General features: G+C 37.2%; 1 protein-coding gene across 6 annotated transcripts in view; it reads right to left on the reverse strand.

The window, feature by feature from the left end:
• Positions 1-3,017: 3,017 nt before the first annotated feature.
• The window catches only part of PMS1 (PMS1 homolog 1, mismatch repair system component), a 118,068-nt gene continuing 95,606 nt past the window's right edge, over positions 3,018-25,479 (reverse strand). For 4 of the 6 annotated variants that reach the window (XM_044932534.1, XM_025273423.2, XM_044932533.1 and 1 more), the window contains exons 8-13: positions 25,152-25,295; positions 24,110-24,999; positions 12,327-12,812; positions 8,803-8,933; positions 4,005-4,165; positions 3,018-3,369 (exon numbers count right to left, since the gene is read on the reverse strand). In XM_044932534.1, coding sequence (XP_044788469.1) covers positions 3,205-3,369; positions 4,005-4,165; positions 8,803-8,933; positions 12,327-12,812; positions 24,110-24,999; positions 25,152-25,295 — 1,977 coding nt within the window. In that variant the 3' untranslated portion in view covers positions 3,018-3,204. Of the gene's footprint in view, positions 3,370-4,004; positions 4,166-8,802; positions 8,934-12,326; positions 12,813-24,109; positions 25,000-25,151; positions 25,296-25,479 lie in introns of those variants that run through there. The other 2 variants (XM_044932542.1, XM_025273436.2) reach the window with 2 other exon arrangements.

The raw sequence follows: 25,479 nt of genomic DNA on the forward strand, positions 1-25,479 counted from the left end.
AGAGATATCAAGGGAACATCTCATGCAAAGATGGGCTCAATAAAGGGCAGAAATGGTATGGACCTAACAGAAGCAGAAGATATTAACAAGAGGTGGCAAGAATACTGAAGAACTGTACAAAAAGATGTTCATGACCCAGATAATCACGATGGTGTGATCACTCACCTAGAGCCAGACATCCTGGAATGCGAAGTCAAGTGGGCCTTAGGAAGCATCACTACAAACAAAGCTAGTGGAGGTGATGGAATTCCAGTTGAGCTGTTTCAAATCCTGAAAGATGATGCTGTGAAAGTGCTTCACTCAATATGCCAGCAAATTTGGAAAACTCAGCAGTGGCCACAGGACTGGAAAAGGTCAGTTTTCATTCCAATCCCAAAGAAAGGCAATGCCAAAGAATGCTCAAACTACCGCACAATTGCACTCATCTCACACACTAGTAAAGTAATGCTCAAAATTCTCCAAGCCAGGCTTCAGCAATAAGTGAACCGTGAACTTCCAGATGTTCAAGCTGGATTTAGAAAAGGCAGAGGAACCAGAGATCAAATTGCCAACGTCCACTGGATCAAAAAAGCAAGAGAGCTCCAGAAAAACATCTATTTCTGCTTTATTGACTACGCCAAAGCCTTTGAATGTGTGGATCACAACAAACTGTGGAAAATTCTTCAAGAGATGGGAATACCAGACCACCTGACCTGCCTCTTGAGAAATCTGGATGCAGGTCAGGAAGCAAGTTAGAACTGGACATGGAACAACAGACTGGTTCCAAATAGGAAAAGGAGTACATCAAGGCTGTATATTGTCACCCTGCTTATTTAATTTATATGCAGAGTACATCATGAGAAACTCTGGGCTGGAGGAAGCACAAGCTGGAATCAAGATTGCTGGGAGAAATATCAGTAACCTCAGAGATGCAGATGACACCAGCCTTAGGGCAGAAAGTAAAGAAGAACTAAAGAGCCTCTTGATGAAAGTGAGGGTGAGAAAGTTGGCTTAAAGCCCAACATTCAGAAAACTAAGATCATGGCATCTGGTCCCATCACTTCATGGGAAATAGATGGGGAAACAGTGGCTGACTTTATTTTTCTGGGCTCCAAAATCAGTGTAGATGGTGATTGCAGCCATGAAATTAAAAGATGCTTACTCCTTGGAAGGAAAGTTATGACCAACCTAGACAGCATATTAAAAAGCAGAGACATTACTTTGTCAACAAAGGTCCGTCTAGTCAAGGCTATGGTTCTTCCAGTAGTGACGTATGGATGTGAGAGTTGGACTATAAAGAAAGCTGAGTGCCAAAGAATTGATGCTTTTGAACTGTGGTGCTGGAAAAGACTCTTGAGAGTCCCTTGAACTGCAAGGAGATCCAACCAGTCCATCCTAAAGGAAATCAGTCCTGAATATTCATTTGAAGGACTGATGTTGAAGCTCAAACTCCAATACTTTGGCCACCTGATGTGAAGAGCTGACTCTCTTGAAAAGACCCTGATGCTGGGAACAATTAAAGGCACGAGGAGAAGGGGACGACAAAGGATGAGATGGTTGGATGGCATCACCGACTCAATGAACAGGAGTTTGATTAAACTCTGGGAGCTGGTGATGGACAGGGAGGCCTGGCGTGCTGCAGTCCATGGTGTGCAGAGTTGGACCAGACTGAGGGACTGAACTGAACTGTGGGATCTGGTTTTCAAAGAACACATGCACTATAAATACTCCAATCTAAATTTTGTTAAAAATCTGTTTCTTACCATGTTCTGACAAATTTTGATCGCACAGCCCAACAATTTCCATATAAGAAACAGCAACTTCTCATCTTACTCTTACCTGGAAAATCCCGTCTGTTACCCCCAAATAGAGGTAAATAACAGGATTTTTGAAGTTATGTTTTATCTTCTTTCTCTAAATTGTATTTCCTTACTTTTTCCCCACCCCGTTACTTTCCCTCTTTTCCTTTACAGAGGATTGATAACTTCTGTCAGATATGCCAGGTTAATGTTTTATTTTTCCCTGAATAGCATGGAACCCAGTGTATTAGTTCAGGCTGCCATAGCAAAATACTCTAGACTGGGCTTAAAAAGCACACAGGCATTTTCTCATAGTTCTAGAGGCTAGAAGTCTAAGGTCAAGGTACTGACATGACTGGTTTCTGGTAAGAGCTCTACTCCTGGATCAGAGAGGGCCACTTTTCCTCTCTGTCCAGCAGCAGGAATAGGAATTGCGATGTTGGTGAAAGGATAACAGAGAATAAGCAAACTCAGTGGTATCTCTTCTTAGAAGGGCACTAATCCCACCAGGAGTGCCCCAGCCCCACCCTCACTAAACCTAACTGCCTCTTTAAAAGGTTCATCTGCAAATGCCATCTCACTTGGGGTCAGGGCTTCAACTGGAAAATTTGGAGGATACAATTTAGTCCATGTTGTTGATGTTCAGTCATCCCGTCATGACTCTTTGGACTGCAGCACACCAGGCCTCCCTGTCCCTCACCATCTCCCGAAGTTTGCCCAAGTCCATGTCCACTGCGTTGGTGATAGCATCCAGGCATCTCATCCTCTGATGCCCTCTTCTTCTGCCCTCAATCCTTCCCAGCATCAGGGACTTTTCCAATGAGTCAGCCCTTTGAATCAGATGACCAAAGTAATCATCTGATGATAACAGTTGACTCACTGGACTGAGTAAATCAACCACCCAAGAACAGTTAAGTATTTTTCAATTTAGTGTTTATAACCAATAGTAATTATGCTATTATTATTAATAGCAGTACTTACTTGGAAAATCCCATGGATGGAGGAGCCTGGGAGGCTGCAGTCCATGGGGTCGCTAAGAGTCAGATACAACTGAGCGACTTCACTTTCATGCACTGGAGAAGGAAATGGCAACCTACTCCAGTGTTCTTGCCTGGAGAATCCCAGGGACGGGGGAGCCTGGTGGGCTGCCGTCTATGGGGTTGCACAGAGTCGGACACGACTGAAGTGACTTAGCAGCAACTTAGCAGTTATTATGAAGGTTGGTTCTTGAGAATAAAATGAATTAATAGTCTATATTAGTTTATTAATTTTTTATAGTTTTGAAAAAATTTTCAATATACAAACAGGCCAGTGATTCCTTATTTACAAAACAATCATTTAACACATGATAGTACACAGATAGTTTAAACCTGATTCATTATTTTATGACCATATTGACTTCAATAGTAAATTTTCTTAAACATAATTATGTGGCTTCTGGAAGATGGGTTAAATGATGAAAAAATGGGCGACCATGAACACACCGTGTAATTTCATTTCTAAACTGGTGCTTCATTCTGTAGATAATATCTTGCATGTCCTCTTTTGATAAGTACATGGGCAATTGTCTAGACAGACGTACTGCTTCTCCCTGTGGAGAGAAAGCCATACATTTTACTATGATATATCTGAAGCAGAAAACAGGTTTTTACTGGCAAATAGGAAGACAGAAAATTGATTATATTCTTTAATTATTCACTCACTCAACAAATATTTACTAAACAACAATTTTGTGCTAGTCATTGTTGTAGGTTCTACAAATACAGCAGAGAACAAGAAAAGCAACATCCTTGCTCTTCTGAAACTGACATTCTAGTGCAGAGAAGCAGAAAGATAAAAAGATAACCTAGACAAGCGAGAGGGGTGGAATGGGGTGGGAAATGGGAGGGAGGCTCATGAGGGAGGGAGTATATGTATACCTATGACTCATTCATGTTGATGTATGGCAGAAACCAACACAACATTGTAAAGCAATTATCCTCCAATTAAAAATAAACAAGTTTTTTAAAAGACAAAATTTCAGCAAGTTACTGCACAAAATTAAACTGAATAATGTGATAAAGAGAGTATAGTTAGGGAAAGTTTCCTCCAGGTGACATTTAAGCAGCTTTTCCTCTCATAAACAGATAACAAACCTTCTAGGATTTCAAAATCATTTACTATTTTATTAAGAAAGAGTTAAGTACCTTAAAATCTAGCCAATCTACATAAGCTAATAATACATACCTCTAAATAACTTATCACTTTTCGAGGTCTACATTCATAAACTTCCTTTGCATTTTTGTTTAATATAGCATTAAGGATTTCTTTTAAATCCATCACTCCATAGAATGGAAGGCAATTGGCCATTCCTTCTATTTCCAAGGAGTTTTCAGCAATGGAAACTCCTAAAAGAAAAAAAAAAAAACACATATAGTTAAATTTTGTTTTAACTGTATTCCAGAAAATGTCTAAGGAAAACAAAATCACTGTTAAAATATTTGGTGAACATTCATTAGAATCTAATATTGTCGGAAAAAGTTTTGTTCCCTAGTTGAAAAACAAATAATTTCCCATAGGATTTCACATTCACATTAAGTCATAAGTGCTCAAAGAAACCACATGTACTTTTTATCATTTAATCTCAGATATTATTGTTCTGTTCCCTACATTTGTTTAGAACATTTCTTACTTTGGAGAGAAAATGGAGTCCCATGATATTTATTAAAATAAAACTGGTTTAAATGTTTTAACAACTGTTGCTATTCCAATTCAATCATACTGGTTTAATATCTAAAAGCCTGAATTATTTTGAAGATTAGTTTATCTTACAAGTTATTATAAAAATATAGTAAGTTATTTTTTTCCAGCTTTATTTAGATATGTTTGACACACAACACTGTGTAAGTTTAAGGTGCACAACGTGTTGATAAATATACATATAAGTTACAGAATGATTACCACTATAGTAACATTAATATATTAGCAGTTTGAGGAATTGAAATACTAATGTTTAGTTTTTAGAATAATGTTTAAATCTGACATATCTATTATTTGAACTTCCCAAGCATCAAATTTAGCTTTTGAACATATTTTATGATTTTCAGAAAATAGCAAAGATTTGGGTTTTTTGGCTCTATCTGTGTAACAGTATTCTTAATATTGCAGACCACAAAATGTTACCTATAAGTAAAGAAAAAGAGATAGTCCGATGTTGGATAAGCTATCAAAGGGAAAATTTTAAAAGAGGAGTGATGTAGCTTGAAGAGTTTCAGGTCCTGAGATGAACCCATTCCTAACCTGCCATTTACAGACTAGTTCCTTGACCAGAATGGCAGATGCACTAGTGGTATAATAAACAGAGCAGGCATCCTAATATTCCTCCCAGGAAACAACTGGAGAACAATATAAGAAGATACATAATCAAGTGTTCAGGGATAAAATACAGAGTTCAGTAAAAGGAGACAAAATGAGGGTCTGAGCAACCAACCGAACTTAAATGGGACTAAACAGGGATTAGATAGGCAAAGAGGAAGTAGCAGAATATTCCAGTAAACATCTTTTTATATATATACAGATAGAAAAAATTTATCAGTCAAGAGAGTTTTCATTATTGCTAGTTCTATAGTATTTGCAATATGATTAGACTGAAACATTTAATACTGACTACATGAATGCAGGAACATTTTGTGGATATGGGTAAAAATTGCTGTGTGTGCTTAGCCGCTCAGTTGTGTCTGACAGTCCATGCAACCCCATGGACTGTAGCCCACCAGGCTCTTCTGTCCATGGGATTCTCCAGGCAAGAATACTGGAGTGGGTTGCCATGCCCTCCTCCAGGGGATCCTCCCAGCCCCGGGACTGAACCCAGGTCTCCTGCATTGCACATGGATTCTTTACCATCTTGAGTCACCAGAGAAGCCTGGGTAAAAAGTATATGGGAACAAATGAGGAAATTGAACAACATGTTAATCTCTGTGTTTGCAGAATATAGATAAGGAAAACTTAAGAGACATTTAGAATCATGTTCAAGAAGTTTTCATAAAATTCTGTGAAATGCTTCCCCATCTTCTGAAAATACTTTAATAAGTGGTCTGACAAGCTTGCAGTTCCCCAAATGGGTAATTCTTACTGATACAGAACAAAAGCTATTCTCATTAACAATCATATTTCTTTAAGGTCACATTAAGAATCCTCTTCCTTAAAGCCAAATGTATTATTCCTCTCTTTCAAGTACTATTATCCAAAGATGTTTTCTGGCAACTGGCAAACTGCTGATCAAAAGTTAGTCCAATACAGTAAAACTCACTAAAAGACGAGAAATAGTCTTTTTAAAAAAATGACAAAAAATAATGAAGGAAAAAACAGCTAAAAAAAATGAAAAGAAACATGAATATTTTTATCTTGATCTGTAACAGAGAAGAGAAACAATGCTGATGATAATCTAAGTAAATTCCACTCAAATCAAGTCAGCTTGCAGATGACTAGCTTATTCATTTTTATATCTTGGTGCCATGCCAAGTACCCCACATTTATAGGACTTTTAAAAACACTATCTACAAGTTAAATGTGTCCCTGAAACAGAAACTTATTGGGTAACTCAAAAACAAACATGCTCCTGAAACAGACAGGCTAATTATCCTAACTTAAACAAAAATTGTTGTGATAACATCTTTCATGAAAAAAAAAAAAAAAGTACTTGCCACCAATACCACAAAGTTATTTAGGAAAATAGACTAAGAAAAAAAATATCTGCTACACACATACATAAACTCCTTGATTCATACTTCAAATAAATTTTTAAATGTCAGAAGCCCTGAGGAAAAAAGATTTCTAGGAGGACCTAAAAAATGAGTGTAAGTGTTAGTCGCTCAGTTGTGCCCGACTCTTTGCGACCCCATGGACTGCAGCCCACCAGGCTCCACCTGTCCATGAGATTTTCCAGGCAAGGATACTGGAGTGGGTTGCCATTTCCTTCTCTAGGGGATCTTCCCAACCCAGGGATTGAACCCAGGTCTCCTGCACTGCAGACAGATTCTTTACCGACTGAGGTACAAGGGAGGAGGTGCTAGAGAATGGGCAGAGAAGAGAAAATTTAAACACATACCATTGGCGCATACTATGCTAACTGACCTTCATGAAGTAAATATATCAATTTTAATAGGAACTAAACATAAATTAAGAGCTAGGTTTTAAAGGCAGATTGCTTGGGTTCATATCCTGGTTGTATCATTAATTCTGTATACTTAAGCAAACTAAATTTCTCCTGCCTTGATTTTTCTAACTGTAAAAAATGTGCATAGTAACTGAACTATAGGCCTTTAGAAAGATCAAATGAATTAATACATGTACTGTCATGCATATAATAATTATTAGCTGCTATTGATGCAGAAACATTGAGGCCAACTGATTTCCCCTGCAACATGTATTTAAATGGCAGATTTGGGACTTGAACTAACTCTTTACTCCAAATCTAAATATCCAGGATTGAGGTAGGGGGTAGTAAGTTCTGAGTAGGTTTTCTTAAAACTGCTAGTCAATAAAATTAAAGTATGGAATACCAAAGCATTTTCTGTATATATCCTATTTCATGGATTTGTATATCATTTTTACTTATTTTCTCTTCATGTCTCAGTAAATCATTCCTTTAAAATTTTTCTACATTGTTTTTCTACACTTTGCCCATGGCAAGTTTAGGGGTGAGTGGGCCAGGGGACAGTGGAATCACTCGTCCTGGAACCTTTGTGCCTCTTGATACCAGACAGAAGGCAAAGTAACAGGACAAGACTGGCCTGCATTTGCGGATGGGTTCCTGGGTCAGGAAGATCCCCTGGAGAAGGAAATGGCAATCCACTCCAGCACTCTTGCCTGGAAAATCCCATGGACGGAGGAGCCTGATAGGCTACAGTCCATGGGGTCGCAAAGAGTGAACACGACTGAGGGACTTCACTTTCACTTCACTTTCTTTCCTTACCACTAGTGCCACCTGGGAAGCAGGGATAGATAGGGCAGAGGCAGTTAAGTATGGAAACTATGAAAGAACAGAGAAGGGGCCAGCCAGGAAAACTGAAGTCTCCTAGCCAGATGAATTTTCCTTTTTCTCCTCACCTGGTGAATCTCCATAGTAAACAAACAGTATTATAACAGGCTTTATAGCAAAGCCTGGACCATAAAGAAAGCTGAGCGCCAAAGAATTGATGCTTTTGAAATGTAGTGTTGGAGAAGACTCTTGAGAGTCTCTTGGGCTGCAAGGAGATCAAACCAGTCAATCCTAAAGGAAATTAGTCCTGAATATTCACTGGAAGGACTGATGCTGAAGCTGAAGCTCCAGTACTTCGGCCACCTGATGTGAAGAACTGACTCATTGAAAAAGACCCTGATTCTGGGAAAGATTGAAGGCAGGAGGAGAAGGGGACGACAGAGGATGAGATGTTTGGATGGCATCACCGACTTGATGGACAAGAGCTTGAGTAAACTCCGGGAGTTGCTGATGGACAGGGAAGCCTGGCGTGCTGCAGTCCATGGCGTTGCAAAGAGTCGGAGACAACTCAGCAACTGAACTGAACTGAACTGATAGCAAAGCCATGGAAGCAAATCATTCACTTTCCAAACAGTAAGACTGTTGATGTTAAGACACCTCCTTGGGAAAACAAGTAAATCATTTTAGAAAAGAAAAAGAGATGTCCAATTTTGTTAGCTGATTCCAATATTCTACATGTTTATTTCTGCTTCATCAGCTAAGGAGTATTTAATAATTTAGTTAGACACAGCAGGCAGTATGCATGTTGTGACAAAGGATGGCAAAAATTATAGTTGTTAGTTATGGAAATGCTAAACACAAAGCAATGGACTGAAAGAGATGCCAAACTTGCTTGTTTCAGGCAGAAGTGACCTTTTGGAAATACACTGTTTTTATACAGCTGACATCATACTTGTGGTGAGACAAAAACATATCATCATATCTGTAAATTATGAAACCCAAAAGTAACTTTTGGAACAAGATTTATTTTTCCAACTCAGGAAATATTAAACCACAGTATCATACCTGGTATCAATTTTATCTTGAAACCATTTGCTGTAAGACGAGGATCGGACAGGTAAACTGATCCACTGTACCTTTGGTCATCTGCTGTCATTTTATGTAAAATCTCTAAATAATGGGATCCATTAAAAAGACTGAAAAAGAAATTATGGCCCTTTAACTTCTTAAATATTTAAAGTAAAATATGAGAATTTATGGACAAAAGTTAATCTGAAGGCCCTTTAAAAAATGTTATTATCAGTAACCAAAATACAACAGTGGAAGGAGCCCTGTGAGAAACTCTACTGCTTTTCCATTTGCTTAATACTTCATAGACCTACCACATACAGTGTACAGAAAGGAAGAATAGACAAAAGCAGTTTCTATCTTCTACAACTTTACAAACTAAATGTGAAATTTAAAAAGTGCTTTTGATATACTACAAATGAAAACTTTATTTATAAATAATGCCATGACACAATACACTGTCAAGTTATTGATGCAGTCCACCTTGCATAATATTCTGTCATTAGTCAAGGCTTCTTCAATAAGAAGATAAGCATGTAACCTTTTCTCCTAGGAACTTAAAAATTTAATAATTCAGGACTCCGGAGAGATTTCTCCTGTATACTACAGGCATGATACGTTTGCCAAAGGTGGCCTATGACATGGTTCTGAGTGGTAAAAGCATTAAACAAAATTTTGAGGTGGTGAAAGATTATCTAGGGCAGAAATTTACCTTTCATGTTGGTTTTAGGCCTGCTCAGGGTGCTTCATGTTATTCACAATAATGCGTCTCTTGACACCCACCATATGGTAGGTGTGTAAGGCACTATTCTACATTCTATCTGGTGCAGGATGATACGCTGCTACTTGTTCATTAAAATCCTGAACTCCTTGAGAAAGTAAATGGATAATGTCTTTGCTTATCATCTCTGAAAGGTTGAGGAGAGCAGATACCACAGAGAGGAGAACTTGGGCTATATAGCAGAGGTGCTCTGTCTGGTGCAACCCAATATTCAGAAGATCAATCTGAGAGCCGGCAGTGGTGGTGATGATGGTACAGTGAAGAAAGCAGTGGTGCAGGATCCAGAGTTACTGTCAAGACTGGAATCTTACATACACCACTTACATACTGACTGTGTGAACCTTGGTAAGTTACTTGACGTTTCTGTACTTGTTTCCTTATTAAAATGTGGATACCTCTCATTAGGTTATTGTGAAGGTAAGATCATGAAAGCAAAAACCTTAGTGAAGTTCCTATCATACAGTAAGAGCGTGGTAAATATTAGCCACTTTTGTTATTATTATTGAGCTCTTACTTTGTATTTTATAGATCTCTATTCTGTTGAGAGATAAACTATACAACCTGCATTAGAAATCTGATGCAAAAGCAGTCCAACACATAATTATCCTATTTATGACTCAGTTTTTAAAAACTTATGATGGGGATGTCACATTTCAGAAGAAAAGGGAAAAGAATTTTGAATGAAGCTTTGCTGCTATTCAAATAAGAAAGATTATTCTCAGGCTGTATGGACCCAAATAATAATTTTAATGTAATTTTTAATCTATGTCATATATTTTAATAATTTTATTATAATAGAATATCAAAGAAAAATATTTTTAAAAACCTGTAATTCATACAAGCACAAAAAGATTTTTGATAGAAATGAAAATTTACAAACATCATTTAGAATAACAATCGAGTATAAAATTTGAAATACACTCTAGCTCTTTTAAAGGGAAGAGAGAGAAAAGTACTGTCAAATTTTTAACTGTTTAAACCTAAGGGTGTATTAATTCTTTTAAATTCTTCCTTTTACAACTTCCTAAGCCAGTGTAAAGAGAATACTGTGAAGGTAACTGGATTTTAGTTACTGTTATTACTACTGCAGTATTCTCTTTACACTGGCTCAGGAAATTGTCAAGGGAAGAATTTTAAAAAATTAATACAACCTTAGGTTTAATTAAAAGTTAAAAAATTTGACAGTACTTTTCTCTCTGTTAAAAACTGCTAGAGTGTATTTGAAATTTTATACTCAAAGACAGCTTTATCAGATGTTTTTCTGTTTCTAGCCCTGTTTTTCTTTCTGGAGGAAGTGTCTGTAACACAAGGGTTTGAATACATTTTTAAAATGAGTTTTGATTTATTTCTGTATGTTCTGATACAGAACTTTGTCCTACAAAACAAACTCACATCTTTTAAATTTTAGGTTACCTCCTTTATCATAACTTCTTCTACCTATGCAAGGCTAAAAAAAGAAATATTAAGTATAAAAATGTGAAATGTTAGTATTTTAGTTAATAGCTATTGAAGAGAAAACAATTTGCTCATGTACGATATGAACAGGAAATACTCCATTTTATAATCTATTTTAGTGCAGGCAATAATCATCTATGGATAAAACCATTATGGAAAAGTTAACCGGGAACTTTAAGGTGGAATGTCAGGTTGTCAGTAGCTCATTTCAGTTCAGTCGCTCAGTCGTTTCTGACTCTGTGACCCCACGGACTGCAGCACGCCAGGCTTCCCTGAACCCAGTGATGAGTGCCTTTTGATGTGATGAAATATGAAGCACATAGCATAACCTATTAAGCAGTCTTACCACAAAGTATAATCTAAATCTATTCAATCCTCCTGAACTAATATCCATTTAAAAATGGGAGAGGGAAAAACAAGTTAAACATCACCACGAGGAAACAAGACAGTCAAATAGAGACAATGGGATAGTCTAACAAATACGTGACTAAGTATCCACAATAAGTTAATGGTATGATATTAGAAAACATTTAAAATACATAAAATGTAGTGGCTGGACCTGGGTTAGATGTAAATTAAACTTCATAATCCAAAATATACAAAAATACATTCTGACACAATGAGAGACAATCCCAATGAATTAGTATTGTGTAGAGAGAACACAATTCTTGCCTGGAGAATCCCAGGGACGGGGGAGCCTGGTGGGCTGCCGTCTATGGGGTCACACAGATTCGGACACGACTGAAGGGACTTAGCAGCAGCAGGGTATGAAAAAAGGCTTTGTAGCTACGTAAGAAAATGGCCACTTTAGCGATACGCTGAAAACTCTTTTAGGTGGGAATCATTCTAAATCCTTTACCAAAAGGAAAAACATACATGTGCATATATAAATACCAAGGACAGAGAGAGGAAATGTGGGAAAACCTTGATAACTACTGATAAAGGCAAGCATTGTATAATTCTATGTTGGTATATGTTTGAAATGTTAAAACAAAGACTACACAAGAAGTGCCATGGCAATCCAATGTCAGAATTACCCTGGGGAAGTTACTAATGTACGGGTGGTGGGGGACTGAGCTTACTATTTATTAAGTTCAGAAGTAAACTATCTAGAATATTCTAAAATTATTTAAAAGCAATTAATTCTACTAAATATTAGAAATCAAATTATACAATTTCTTTAAATAAATACCACTTTTCCATACTAGGAAATTCAACTTTTCACCTTCAATTTCAATTAGTAAATGTTTTTAAGGGTAAAAAAAAAAATATTACTTCACCATACCTCTCTGTTAATATAATTGGTTTTTCCAGTGGCTCTGCAGGAAGTTTGTGATTCTCAAGAAGTCTTTTAAATAGCAGAGCTTCTTCCACTCTATATGGATTTAACAACATTATTTCTGTTTTGGATGTAATCAACCATGCATCAGGAAACTTGAGATTGTGGACCAAGCAAAATTCGTCCTTTTCTTCTAAGTCAAAATTCTTCTGTGTATCAAAATTCTTTTTTAAGTTTTCCATAGAGAAGGGGATCTGAACTATTTTAATGTTTTGGTTCTTTTTTTTTTCCATTTGGGCCTGAAAGAGCTCATCAAGTTTTGGCTGATTAGATAGCGAGGTTTTCAACTTCTGCTTCTGTGCCAAATTCCACACGCTGGTGGGTTTCATCCTTTTTTTCCCATCTTTTAATGATACTTGTGACTCTTGTTCGATGGCTCTCTTTATTTGCTTATTGTATCTTTCCAAGTCTTTAGCAGCTTTCTCTTCATATCTATGAATAAATATAAAAGTGATCTAATAAAGTCATAATGAGAAATATATTAACCATCTTAAGTAAATGTTATAAAAAAAAAGAGGTGGCATTCCAGGCACAGTAATGCAAAGGGGCTCATATTGCACTAACCCACCCATATATAATAACCATGATAAGCTGAGAACAAAATTAAGAAATCGACTAATACAGGCACTGAAGAGTACTGAAAAGCAAGAGAATTTGGAATGGATTCAACCCTTGAAGAGATCCACATTTATACCACTTTTAACCAGATGCAGTCCCCAGCATTATGGGAGAATAGCAAGACCTCAGTCAGAAAGCTGAACTCACAACAGACTGAGTCATCAGAGCATAGAACCCCCTGCTTCGAAAACAACTGGAAATTGAGGAAGAAAATCTCAGAAAATCCTACGTGTGAGAATCTAGAGGAAAGTAAACACTAGACTCTAAATGAAATAAACAGATTTCAATAGCTGCCTGCTGCAAAAGAAAGAAGAATTTGGAGCTTAAGTTTCACATAATTAGATGACTCGGAAAACAGTTTGTGCTTTCAATTAAAATTGGAGAAGGGCTACTTCTTAGGGAAAAAACACACAACTATATTATAGAACTCAGGAAGTTGCCCTAAGACTAATAGCAAAATTTAAAGTCTTTGCCTAAAGGAAGTATAAACCAAAGCCTCCCCAAGCTCCAGGGGACCTGTCAGTAACTTAACTGTGTGGTAGAACAAAACCCAATACTTTTCAGAAGATAATAGAACCCAGGGTTTCTGCAACATAGCATCAAAAATGTCCATTACACAAGCAAAAGATAACACTCAAGCAATAAAACAGGACAATGTGAGTTATGGGAAAGATAAAAAATGACCAGTAAAAACCATTTTCAAGATGACATAGATGTTTGAATTTCAAACAGAAATTTTTAATAGGTTTTTGATAGACGAGTCACAGTAGAGAGTTATGACAAAACATGGTTCACTGGAGAAGGGAATGGCAAACCACTTCAGTATTCTTGCCTCGAGAACCCCATGAACAGTATGAAAATGCAAAAAGATGTAACACGGGATGATGAGCCCTCCAGGTCAGTAGGTGTCTAATATGCTACTTCAGAAGAGGGAAGAAATAGTTTCAGAAAGAATAGAGAGGCTGGACCAAAGCAGAAACGATGCTCCACTGTAGATTTGTCTGTTGGTGAAAGTAAACTCTGATGCTGTAAAGATTGAATAGGTATTTGGAATGTTAGGTCAATGAATCAGGGTAAATTGCACGTGGTCAACTAGGGCTTCCCTGGTAGCTCAGCTGGTAAAGAATCCGCCTGCAATGTGGGGGACCTGGGTTCGATCCCTGGGTTGGGAAGATCCCCTGCATTAAGGGAAAGGCTAGCCACTCCAGTATTCTGGCCTGGAGAATTTCACTGACCGTATAGTCCATGGGGTCATAAAGAGTCACACATTACTGAGAGACTTTCACAAGCAGGAGATAGCAAGAGTAAACATCGACATTTTAGGAATCAAGACTGCCAGAAGAAATACCAAAAACCTCAGATACGCAGATGACACCACCCATACGGCAAAATGTGAAGAGAAACTATCGAGCCTCTTGATGAGGATGACAGATGAGAGTGAAAAAGCTTAAAAAGTCAATGTTCAAAAAAACGAAGATCATGGCATCCTGTCCCATCACTTCATGGCAAACATATGGCAAAAAAGTGGAAACAGTGCCAGATTTTATTCTCTTGGGCTCCAAAATCACTGCAGACAGTGACTGCAGCTAAGAAATCCAAAGACGCTTGTCCCTTGGAAGAAAAGCTATGACAAACCTACTCAGTGTATTAAAAAGAAGTGACATCACATTGCTGACAAAGGTCTACACAGTCAAAGCCATGGCTAGACTCAGGTAGATTATGATAAATTAAGGATGTATAATATACTCCCCAAAGCAAAAAATCTGGCAAAGCCAATAAAGAAATTTAAAATTAAATATGAAATTATATTCATGTAACCCTAAAGAGTCTGTCTCTGCCCCAAAACAAGGAGGAATAGAGAAACAAAACTGAGAAGGAACAGGAAAACTGGTAGACCAAAACAAAGCTGTATCAATTACTACGTTACACAGACTATTGTATTTGAATGTCATAGACCATCAGAATTTGAAAAGCAAAATTCAGAGATGCAAAGGTGTGGCCAACAAAGTAGAGTAGGAAGATCCTGAGCTTATCTCCTCCCATACATGTGTGCTAAGTCACTTTAGTCATGTCTGATTGTCATCCTATGGACTGTAGCCCACCAAGCTCCTCTGTCCATGGGATTCTCCAGGCAAGATATACTGGAGTGGGTTGCCATGCCCTCCTCCAGAAGATCACCTACCATAGGCACAACAAAATTACAAGTATAATCCATGGGGTTGCAAAGAGTCAGACACAACTGAGTCAGACACAACTAATACACACACACACACAGTAATTATCAATTAGAATGAACTAAAGACCAGCAGAGATTTTCTACAACTAAAGACAGAAACCTGTATGCAAGTCAGGAAGCAACAGTTAGAACTGGACATGGAACAACAGACTGGTTCCAAATACGAAAAGGAGTACGTCAAGGCTATATATTGTCACCCTGCTTATTTAACTTCTATGCAGAGTACATCATGAGAAACACTGGGCTGGAAGAAGCACAAGCTGGAATCAAGACTGCCAGGAGAAATCTCAATAACCTCAGATATGCAGATGACCCACCTTTATGGCAGAAAGTGAAGAGGAACTAAAAAGCCTCTTGATGAAAGTGAAAGAGGAGAGTGAAAAAGTTGGCTTAAAGCTCACCATTCAGAAAACGAAGATCATGGCATCTGGTCCCATCATTTCATGGGAAATAGATAGGGAAACAGTGTCAGACTTATTTTTGGGGGCTCCAAAATCACCGCAGATGGTGACTGCAGCCATGAAATTAAAAGGCGCTTACTCCTTGGAAGGAAAGATATGACTAACGTAGGTAGCATATTAAAAAGCAGAGATATTACTTTGCCAACAAAGGTCCATCTAGTCAAGGCTATGGTTTTTCCAGTGGTCATGTATGGCTGTGAGAGTTGGACTGTGAAGAAAGCTGAGCACCGAAGAGTTGATGCTTTTGAACTGTGGTGCTAGAGAAGACTCTTGAGAGTCCCTCGGACTGCAAGGAGATCCAACCAGTCCATCCTAAAGGAGACCAGTCCTGGGTGTTCACTGGAAGGATGGAAGGACTGATGATGAAGCTGAAACTCCAATACTTTGGCCACCTCATGCAAAGAGTTGACTCATTGGAAAAGACCCTGATGCTGGGAGGGATTGGGGGCAGGAGGAGAAGGGGACGACAGAGGATGAGATGGCTGGATAGCATCACTGACTCGATGCTCATGAGTTTGGGTGAACTCCGGGAGTTGGTGATGGACAGGGAGGCCTGGTGTGCTGCTATTCATGGGGTCGCAAAGCGTCAGACATGACTGAGCGACTGAACTGAACTGAACCAACTATCTTGACTTAATTGTCACTTTAGCACACTACATCTAACTATAGAATTCAGATTCATTTTAGATGTCCATTCTTCAAAATATGCTGCTGGGCTTGATTCTCAATAAATTTCAGAAGATTTAAATCTAACAGCATTTTACCTGTCCATGGTAAAATTAATTAGAGATTAGTGGGCTTCCCAGGTGGCACAGTGGTAACAAATCTGCCTGCCAATGCAGGAGACAAAAAAGACGCAGGTTCAATTCCTGGGTCGGGAAGATCCCCTTAGGTAGGAAATGGCAACTCACTCCAGTACTCTTGCCTGGAAAATCCCACAGATGGAGGAGCCTGGCAGGCTACTGTCCAAGAGGTCACAGAGAGTAAGACATGACTAAGCACTCAGCACACGCAGCACAGCAATACGATATTTAGAAAAACTCAAAGTATTTGGAAACTAAACAACACAACTTAATTCATAATATCCAGAATCTGGAAAGAAAAAAATTTTCATCAGGTGGAGACTGAGAAGACAAATTGTGGTACACTTACACAACTGAGTACTATTTATGGATTAAAAAGAATAAAGTATATGGATACATTCAACAAACCTGAATGAAAACCTCAAAAACATTTTCTTGGGGGAAGCTGGACACAAAGGAGTACGTATCATTATAATTTTATATATAAGTTCAAGTACTGGCAAAACCAAACTAATGTGACGGAAATCAAAATAGTGGCTGCAAGTGGTAACTGGCTTGTAGGTGACATTCAAGAACCTTCTGGGCTGAAGGAGATGTTCTGTATTTTGTTTGTGGTGGTGGTTTCAGCGGTGTGCACAGGTGAAAATGCACTGAACTATCTACATACAGTTCAGATCTATGCACTTCTCAGCAGCTAAATTTTACCCAGTTTTAAAAACCATTTAAGGGACAGGAAACTAAAAAGGAAAAAAAAAAAAAAAAAGCAAAGAATTAAATAAAACAGTAAGGAGTCAATTTCAGATCTGAAGAATTCCTTAAATATGTGGTGTAACATCAACATAGAAGAAATGACGCTCTGAGGACAACAAAACTTAGATACATTTAGTAATTATATTGTTGTTTAGTCACTAAGTCATGTCCTACTCTTGCAACCCCACGGACTAGCCTGCCAGGCTCCTCTGAACACAGGATTTCCCAGGCAAGAACAGTGGAGTGGGTTGCCATTTCCTTCTCCTGGGGCTCTTCCCGGCCCAGGAATCAAAGCCACTTCTCCCGCATTGTGCAGGACGATTCTTTACCACTGAGCCACTATGGAAACCCTAGTAATTATATACTAATAAAATCAAGGTCAGTCTAAAAGTAACGCTCAAAATAAACATTCTATGATTAAATTTATAATTTAGTTTTATAGCTAAATGTTAATTTCTTCAGTTACTATTTCTCATTTTAGAGTTAGCAATAAAAAAAAATAAGTTCAAATAAACTGAACACAAAGGTCAGTTTGGACCTTTTAAAATTATACTGGGTTAAAAACTAAAAAGCCTATTGATGAAGGTGAAAGAGGAGAGTGAAAAAGTTGGCTTAAAACTCAACATTCAGAAAATGAAGATCATGGCATCTGGTCCCATCACTTCATGGCAAACAGTGTCAGACTTTATTTTTTGGGGCTCCAAAATCATGGCAGATGGTGACTGCAGCCATGAAGTTAAAAGACGCTTACTCCTTGGAAGAAAAGTTATGACCAACTTAGATAGCACATTGAAAAGCAGAGACATTACTTTGCCAACAAAGGTCCGCCTAGTCAAGGCTATGGTTTCTCCAGTGGTCATGTATGGATGTGAGAGTTGGACTGTGAAGAAGGCTGAGCGCCGAAGAATTGATGCTTTTGAACTGTGGTGTTGGAGAACTCTTGAGAGTCCCTTGGACTGCAAGGAGATCGAACCAGTCCATTCTGAAGGAGATCAGCCCTGGGATTTCTTTGGAAGGAATGATGCTAAAGCTGAAACTCCAGTACTTTGGCCACCTCATGCAAAGAGTTGACTCATTGGAAAAGACTCTGACACTGGGAGGGATTGGGGGCAGGAGGAGAAGGGGATCACAGAGGATGAGATGGCTGGATGGCATGACTGACTTGATGGACGTGAGTCTGAGTGAGCTCCGGGAGTTGGTGATGGACAGGGAGGCCTCGTGTGCTGCGATTTATGGGGTGGCAAAGAGTCGGACACGACTGAGAGACTGAACTGAACTGACTGAAATGAAAAAGTTAAAAGGTCTTTTGTATTTTGATTAATAATAACAGGGATAAAATTAACTTCTAGCGCCAAAAAGAGTCTTGTATAGTGGTTATGCTGCTGCTGCTGCTAAGTTGCTTCAGTCGTGTCCGACTCTGTGCGACCCCATAGACGGCAGCCCACCAGGCTCCGCCGTCCCTGGGATTCTCCAGGCAACAACACTGGAGTGGGCTGCCATTGCCTTCTCCGGTTATATCATCCCTTTTCTACTGGTCTCACTCTCAAGAGTTTACAATTCTCCATACTTAGGCTGAGTTTGGGCAGTAGTGGTTTTAGAGAGCTCCATGGGTGATTCTAATACAAATCTAGAACTAAAAACCACTATCTGTATTCAGCAAATTGTACTGGCTGAGAGCAGAGACCTTAGAGACAGACTGCCTGGCTTGTCTTTGCATTTAGCAGCTCTACACAATGAATTAACTTTCCTGTGTTTCAGTAGGCTCATCTGTAATATCTAGATAATATACATCTTAAGTACTTTATAACTTTGATGTGAGGAATAAAATGAGTTAAAATGTTTTAGGTAATTAGAATAGTTCCTGGAACCTAGTGAAATGAAGTGAAGTGAAGTGAATTCGCTTAGTCATGTCTGACTCTTTGCGACCCCATGGACTGTAGCCTACCAGGCTCCTCCATCCATGGGATTTCCCAGGCAGGAGTAGTGGAGTGGGGTGCCATTTCCTTCTCCAGGGGATCTTCCCAACCCAGGGATAGAACCCAGGTCTCCCGCATTGCAGGCAGAGGCTTTTTCGTCTGAACCACCAGGGAAGCCTATCATTTACTGGAACCTAGTAAATGATAGTAAATATATGGTATCATTATTTTCTATTAAGAAACACCTATCTTATAATGAATGGGGCACATAGTTGATTCAAGATTGGTAAATATTTAACCAACCTTGCTAAAAAGATTTTTAAATGAATTTTTAAATGAAGACTAGAGAATGTAATTCTGAGCTTTAGAAACTCTTAAAAAACTGGTTGAGTTATATTGTAGGTAATATACATACATTTTAAAGGAGAAATTTGAATAGGTATGTATTAGAAAATAAAAATAATACTATTGGGAGAATGGTATTAAATGTAGAAAGTGAGACTAAAACACAAGAGACATGCACATTGTGTAGCTTGTACTCAGTACATATTTGTTGAATAAATAAATACTAGCTGAATAAGAATGTAAAAAAAAGGCTTTATTGCACTGTAAACTAGGTAAATGAAAAATGCTTCTTACAGTTGCTGGCTAGGCAGGCCATGTTCATAATTAATGTTCTTTTCTTCCATTTCCACTTAGAATCTGAAAGTCTAAGTTACAATGCACAAAGTTTTCAATACAGTTTACCTTCAATTAGTACTATAAATAAATATTTTTAGCTTTGGGACATTCAAATTCAAAATTTTCTCCCACAGTGGAGTGAGTTCAAGATGAAGGTTACCATTTGTAAATAACTATAATGTGCAACTTTTCACACATGATACTAATCTTTTGATTTATTCAAGAAGTCAATTTAATTAGTTCCTTGGGAAATATAAAAAGTTATGTCCAAAGGAATGTTTAAGTAAATATTAAGTACAAACAGATGTTATCTTTGACTTTATGTCATTAAGGGATTTAATAACAAATGAAAAATACTAATTCTGATTTATCACTAACCAACTCAAGTGACTCTATCTCAAGATTACATGTAATTACAAAGTTTATTTACCATTTTCAGTATTATCCCAATTACAGTATTATTCTTAGTTATTCTAAGTAGAAATATATTCATGGCTACTACAAACAAAAGTTCAAGTAAACTGACTGAGATACTAGTAGGAGGACAAAGTGTTTTCTAATCCACTAGGAGGAAGGAGATGAAAGCAAGGTGGGGTTGGGTGGGGGAGAGGAATCCAGAAAGGAAAAAATTGTAAATGTAGGAACCTTCTACTGTAAAGTCTATCCTAAGCTTAAGCTGTTGGTAGAAAACCCTGATCGTAGGTCTTATTCAAAACTCTTGAAACCTTCCATGATCTGACCTGACTGGATCCCAGATCTTTGTTTTTGCTAACCGTTCCCTTCTCCAGGGGATCTTCCCAACCCAGGGATTGAACCCATGTTTCCTGCATTGCAGATGGATTCTTTACTGGCTGAGCCACCAGGGAAGCCCTTCTTTACCACACTCCCCCATAATACATTCCCATCTTTCCATTCCTCAATAACACTGTCTTCCTTCCAGCTTCTGGGCATTCTTATGTGCTGTTCCTGCTACACAGAAAATTCTCTACACCATCCTGATCAATTTCTATTCAGGAAGTATCTCCTGTCCTATAGATATGATTAAGCCTAACTGCTAAGTGTTTTCATAACTCGTTACCTTAAGATTGTACTTTTATTAGTGAAAATTATGTTTTATTTATCATTTATCACTGTTATCTGAAATGATTAGCTAGAGTACACCGGCCTTGTACACAGAATATTCTCAGTATTTCCTGAAAGTGAAGTTGCTCAGTTGTGTCCGACTCTGCGACCCATGGACTGTCGCCTACCACGCTCCTCCATCCATGGGATTTTCCAGGCTAGAGACCTGGAGTGGGCTGCCATTTCCTTCTCCAGGGGATATTCCCAATCCAGGGTCTCCTGCATTGTAGACAGACGCTGTACCGTCTGAGCCACCAGGGACGCCTAAGTATTTCCTAATTGAAAGAAATAAGGAAAGAAAAGACAGGAGAGGAAAGGAAAGGAAAGGAAGGAAGAAAGAAAAAAGGGAGGAAGAAGGATGGGGAAAAAAACTGGAAACAAGAGAAAAAAGAAAAGAAAAGGAAGAATAGATGGAAGGACTGATTATCTGTAGGAGACTGCTCTCATATTCCTTAGCACTCCTTGTAGAACTAAAGACCATGGAAAAGAATTCTAAGATAGATAAAGATTAGAAGAGAAATGGTAGTTAATGCAATTCTTGAGTGTTAAACATTTTTGCTCTACCTTTTCACTAATCATGATTTTCAACCTGGTCTGCCATGATCATCAGACTCTGGCTCTGGAAGATTCTAATAGAGCTTTCTGTGACATGTAGTAAGCTCTCTGATCCCAAGAAATCTAAATTTTCTCCACAGGTTTCTATTTCTGACCTCCAAATTAAATTTAATCTTGAATAAGCAAATGAAAAATAATGTCAATCACAAGAGAGAAATCTTCTTTTCACAGGTTAAAAACTCTGATTAATATCATGAACATTATTTACTATGTGCTAGTCATTTATCTTATAATAAACACATAATATACCTTATTTAATCCTCACCAACAACCCAAAAGATACTGTGCACACATTTTTACATAATGCTAGAAAAGAGAGGAACTGAGGTTTGAACTCTGGTGTAGCTTCAGAGGTCTTCAACAATGCTCTTCTGTTTACCTTATGGCAATAAGACAGAGAAAACTTTGAATTCCAGAATACTGCCTGTTCATTTTTAGATGAGGTCTATTAATGATAACCCTTGTATCTTAATACCTTGGGGCCTGCAAGGAGAAACAACGCTGAGACTGGGGTAATAATTGCTGTTTTGAGGTTGAAAGGGAATAGCTACCTTGAGCTGCTACACTGTACCTACTTCCATGAGAAATGGGAACATCTATGCTTTTTTTCCCCTAGTCTTAGACAACTCTCAATTCATCACTTCCTGATCAATGTCATTTAATTTTCATGGGCTTGCTGTATTAAAACTTAAATGCTCTGATCTTTAAACTGAATGTGTCATTTAGGTAAAACTAAAAATAATCATCATCATCATCATAGTGTGTGACCTTCATTTGCATCTTGACTTAACTTTTAAAATTTGACACTTATGAAATAATTAGAAATTTGAACACTGAAGATTAAGAAATTCATGTTTTAGAAAGTGATGACAATTGTATTACGCCTCTACTTAAAATAAGAGTATCTTAAGCAGCAAGGACCTACTGTATAGTACATGAAACTCGACTCAATGTTATGTGGCAGCCTGGATGGGAGGGGAGTCTGGGAGAGAAGGGATACATGTGTATATATGGCTGAATCGCTTTGCTGTTCACCTGAAACTATCAAAGCATTGTTCACTAACTGGCTATATCTTCATACAGAATAAAAGCTTAAATAAATTAATTAAAAGAATATGTTTATCTTTTATAGATACACATTAATATATATATATATCATACATAAATATGTTGAAAGAAAAAAACACAACCACCATCCCCACTAAACAAAAAGGTAGAAGTTAACTTATAAAGGTTTTGCCAATTGGTGTTAATAGTGATCTTTATTACTTTAATATTGATAGTGTTTTTATAAGACTGAATAAGCTAATAAAAAAAGAAAAACAATTCATCAAGTATCCATGTAGTTTATCACCAAATATAAACTGCAGATGACCAGTTACACTTAAAAGTTTTTCCAGATGTCTGACATAGTATTGAGATGCCTCAGGTAATAATATATGATTGGAACTATAATTGCACTCTTTCATTTTCTGGTGAGCTAAATCACTCAAAGCATAATATCCTGTGATTATACCAAGTGCCTTCAGTCAACTGGAAACAACCATCATATTTTTTTGGATTTATTCAGGTCATTTGAATTTATTATTGGGTTATTTTTATTTACTGTTAATAGGGTATTATCAGATACTGACTTAAACTTATGCAGGGAGAAAGTGTTTCTTAACATTACTTCTATTTTCTAATAGATTAGTCCAGTATTAGGGCTAGGAGTTAGTTGTTTATTATTGGGATTGGTGTCATTTTTATTGTTGAGCTTTAACGCTTTCTTAATTGGTGGCTGTTTTTAGGCCTACTATGGTGGTGTTGGATCTTACTCTCTAGTTAAGGTTGTATTCGTTTCTAAAAGGCTGTACCTTTTTAGATTAACTTTTAAAGATACAGTAGGATCTATTTGGATTTTTGGTATCTTTAAAGCTGAACATCTAAAAATGGCAAATAATATGTAGTTTTTAAATAAGAGATCAAACCATCTATTTTACCTACTCCTCCAAACCCACCATAGTTTATAAGTTGCCAATAAATAAAAGATTTTAGAAGAAAGTCTTTTGAGTTATACTGAATAGGAAGAGTATTAAGATCACTAAATTAAATCTGCAACATTATACTTTTTGTATTGTTACATGTTTTAAAGAACAATTTAAAAAGGGAATTTTCAAGATCTTAAAAAAGAAACCCTGTTCTAATAGAAAAGTTTAAAAAAGTCCTATAATAGGAAGATTAGTATAAAAAAGAAATAGAAGAAAATGGTAGTCTTAAGAATGTAAAACTTTTAATTACAAACTTAAACCAGAAAGTAGTTTTATACCAAAATAAAAAACAAGCAAAAAGAAAAAAAAGAAAGTAAAAATCTCTAAATTAACCCCCAAAAAAGTGATGCCAAAAAAGTACTCTAGGACAAGCCACAAGGTATTTTCCATTCTGCTTTTCCATAAATAAGAAGAAAAAGAAGCTTTTTCAACCCAGTGAGTCATATAGAATGGAAATATCTGAGCATTCAGGTCACATGAAAGCTCTGGAAACTTACTTCAGTTTTTCCTCTTCACTCAATGTCTTCCACAGTTCTTCAATTTGTACTGTTGCATCTTCCAAACTGGTCTTGGAATTTTCTGTGAGAAACTGAGCACGATGATCTTGAACAAAAAGGGCGCTTGCTGACATGGGTTTCTTGATTACTCGATTGCTAATTAAATCATAAGCTATAAGCTGTCCAGATTTGTTATCTACCACATTTGAATTTTTGTTACAGGAACTTTCACAGAGATTCTTTTGTTCAGGACTTGTATTATTATTATTACTATTTACATTACTCACTAAACTTTTTTGAGGCACTAAAATTTTCACAGGTTCAATGTTTTCTCCTCTAGAATTAAGTATATTTCCCTTGCTCCAGTCATCTACACAAATTTCTGAAGACTTCTCAGGAACTGCTGCTTCTTCATTTTCTCCACTCTCATCTCTGTGGCCTTTATTGCCATTTTCTGATTGGGCTTGCCCAACAGAATCCACAGAACAAGTTTCACTATTCTCCTCTTGGGTGTCCTCACACGATGAATTATTCTCTGGGATTTCTTTAAATGTATTTCCATCATTCTTATCAATGCTAGAATTTTCACTATTAAAATAATCATCATAATGGCCACCAATATGTACCTGATGATTTAAACAATAATTAGTGTTTTCCCCAGATGTATCATTACGCACATCATTTTGGAAAGGAATGGCTGAAGTATCAACATTTGGATAATTATTTCCAGATGTTTCCATCTTAGTAAGAAGCACATCTGTTTCTGTTGTTTTACTAACAACCATGTCAGCTGAGGAAACATCTGTTTTATTACTTTCATAAGAATTTGTACTAGGTAGTGATCCATAACGAGTCGTCATCAGATTTTCAAGAGCGATTAAAACAGATTCCTAAAAATACAAATTAACAAGTATTAGGGGAAATTATGAGACTAACATTAAAAACATCTATACAGAAAAGTAAATCTTTTTCATATGAAAACGGCTAGGATTGCATAAGTTTATAAATAATATAATACAAAAAATTATCTGAAAAAGGTTACCTTATTCTGTAACAATACTTGACTTTTATCAGGTGTTAAATTCACATCTACATCAGCTGTTGGAACGTCAATTTTCAGAAAGAAAATGGGATACAAACGAGTAGATTCCTTTAGACATTTCAGATTGTAATAATGTCGGATTAGCTAGAAATACATGTAATGAAGACAAAAAATGACAGAAATACACTAAAGTATTATTATTCTTTAAAGTATTTATAAAGATAGCATTATTTAAGTAATATTATCCTTAAAATACCACCAGAAGAAGCACATTCAACTGAGAAACTGAGTGGATGTAACTGCTTATTAGGAAAAGTAGTATCTAAAT

Source organism: Bubalus bubalis, chromosome 2, assembly GCF_019923935.1.
Source record: "Bubalus bubalis isolate 160015118507 breed Murrah chromosome 2, NDDB_SH_1, whole genome shotgun sequence".
Lineage (NCBI taxonomy): Eukaryota > Metazoa > Chordata > Mammalia > Artiodactyla > Bovidae > Bubalus > Bubalus bubalis.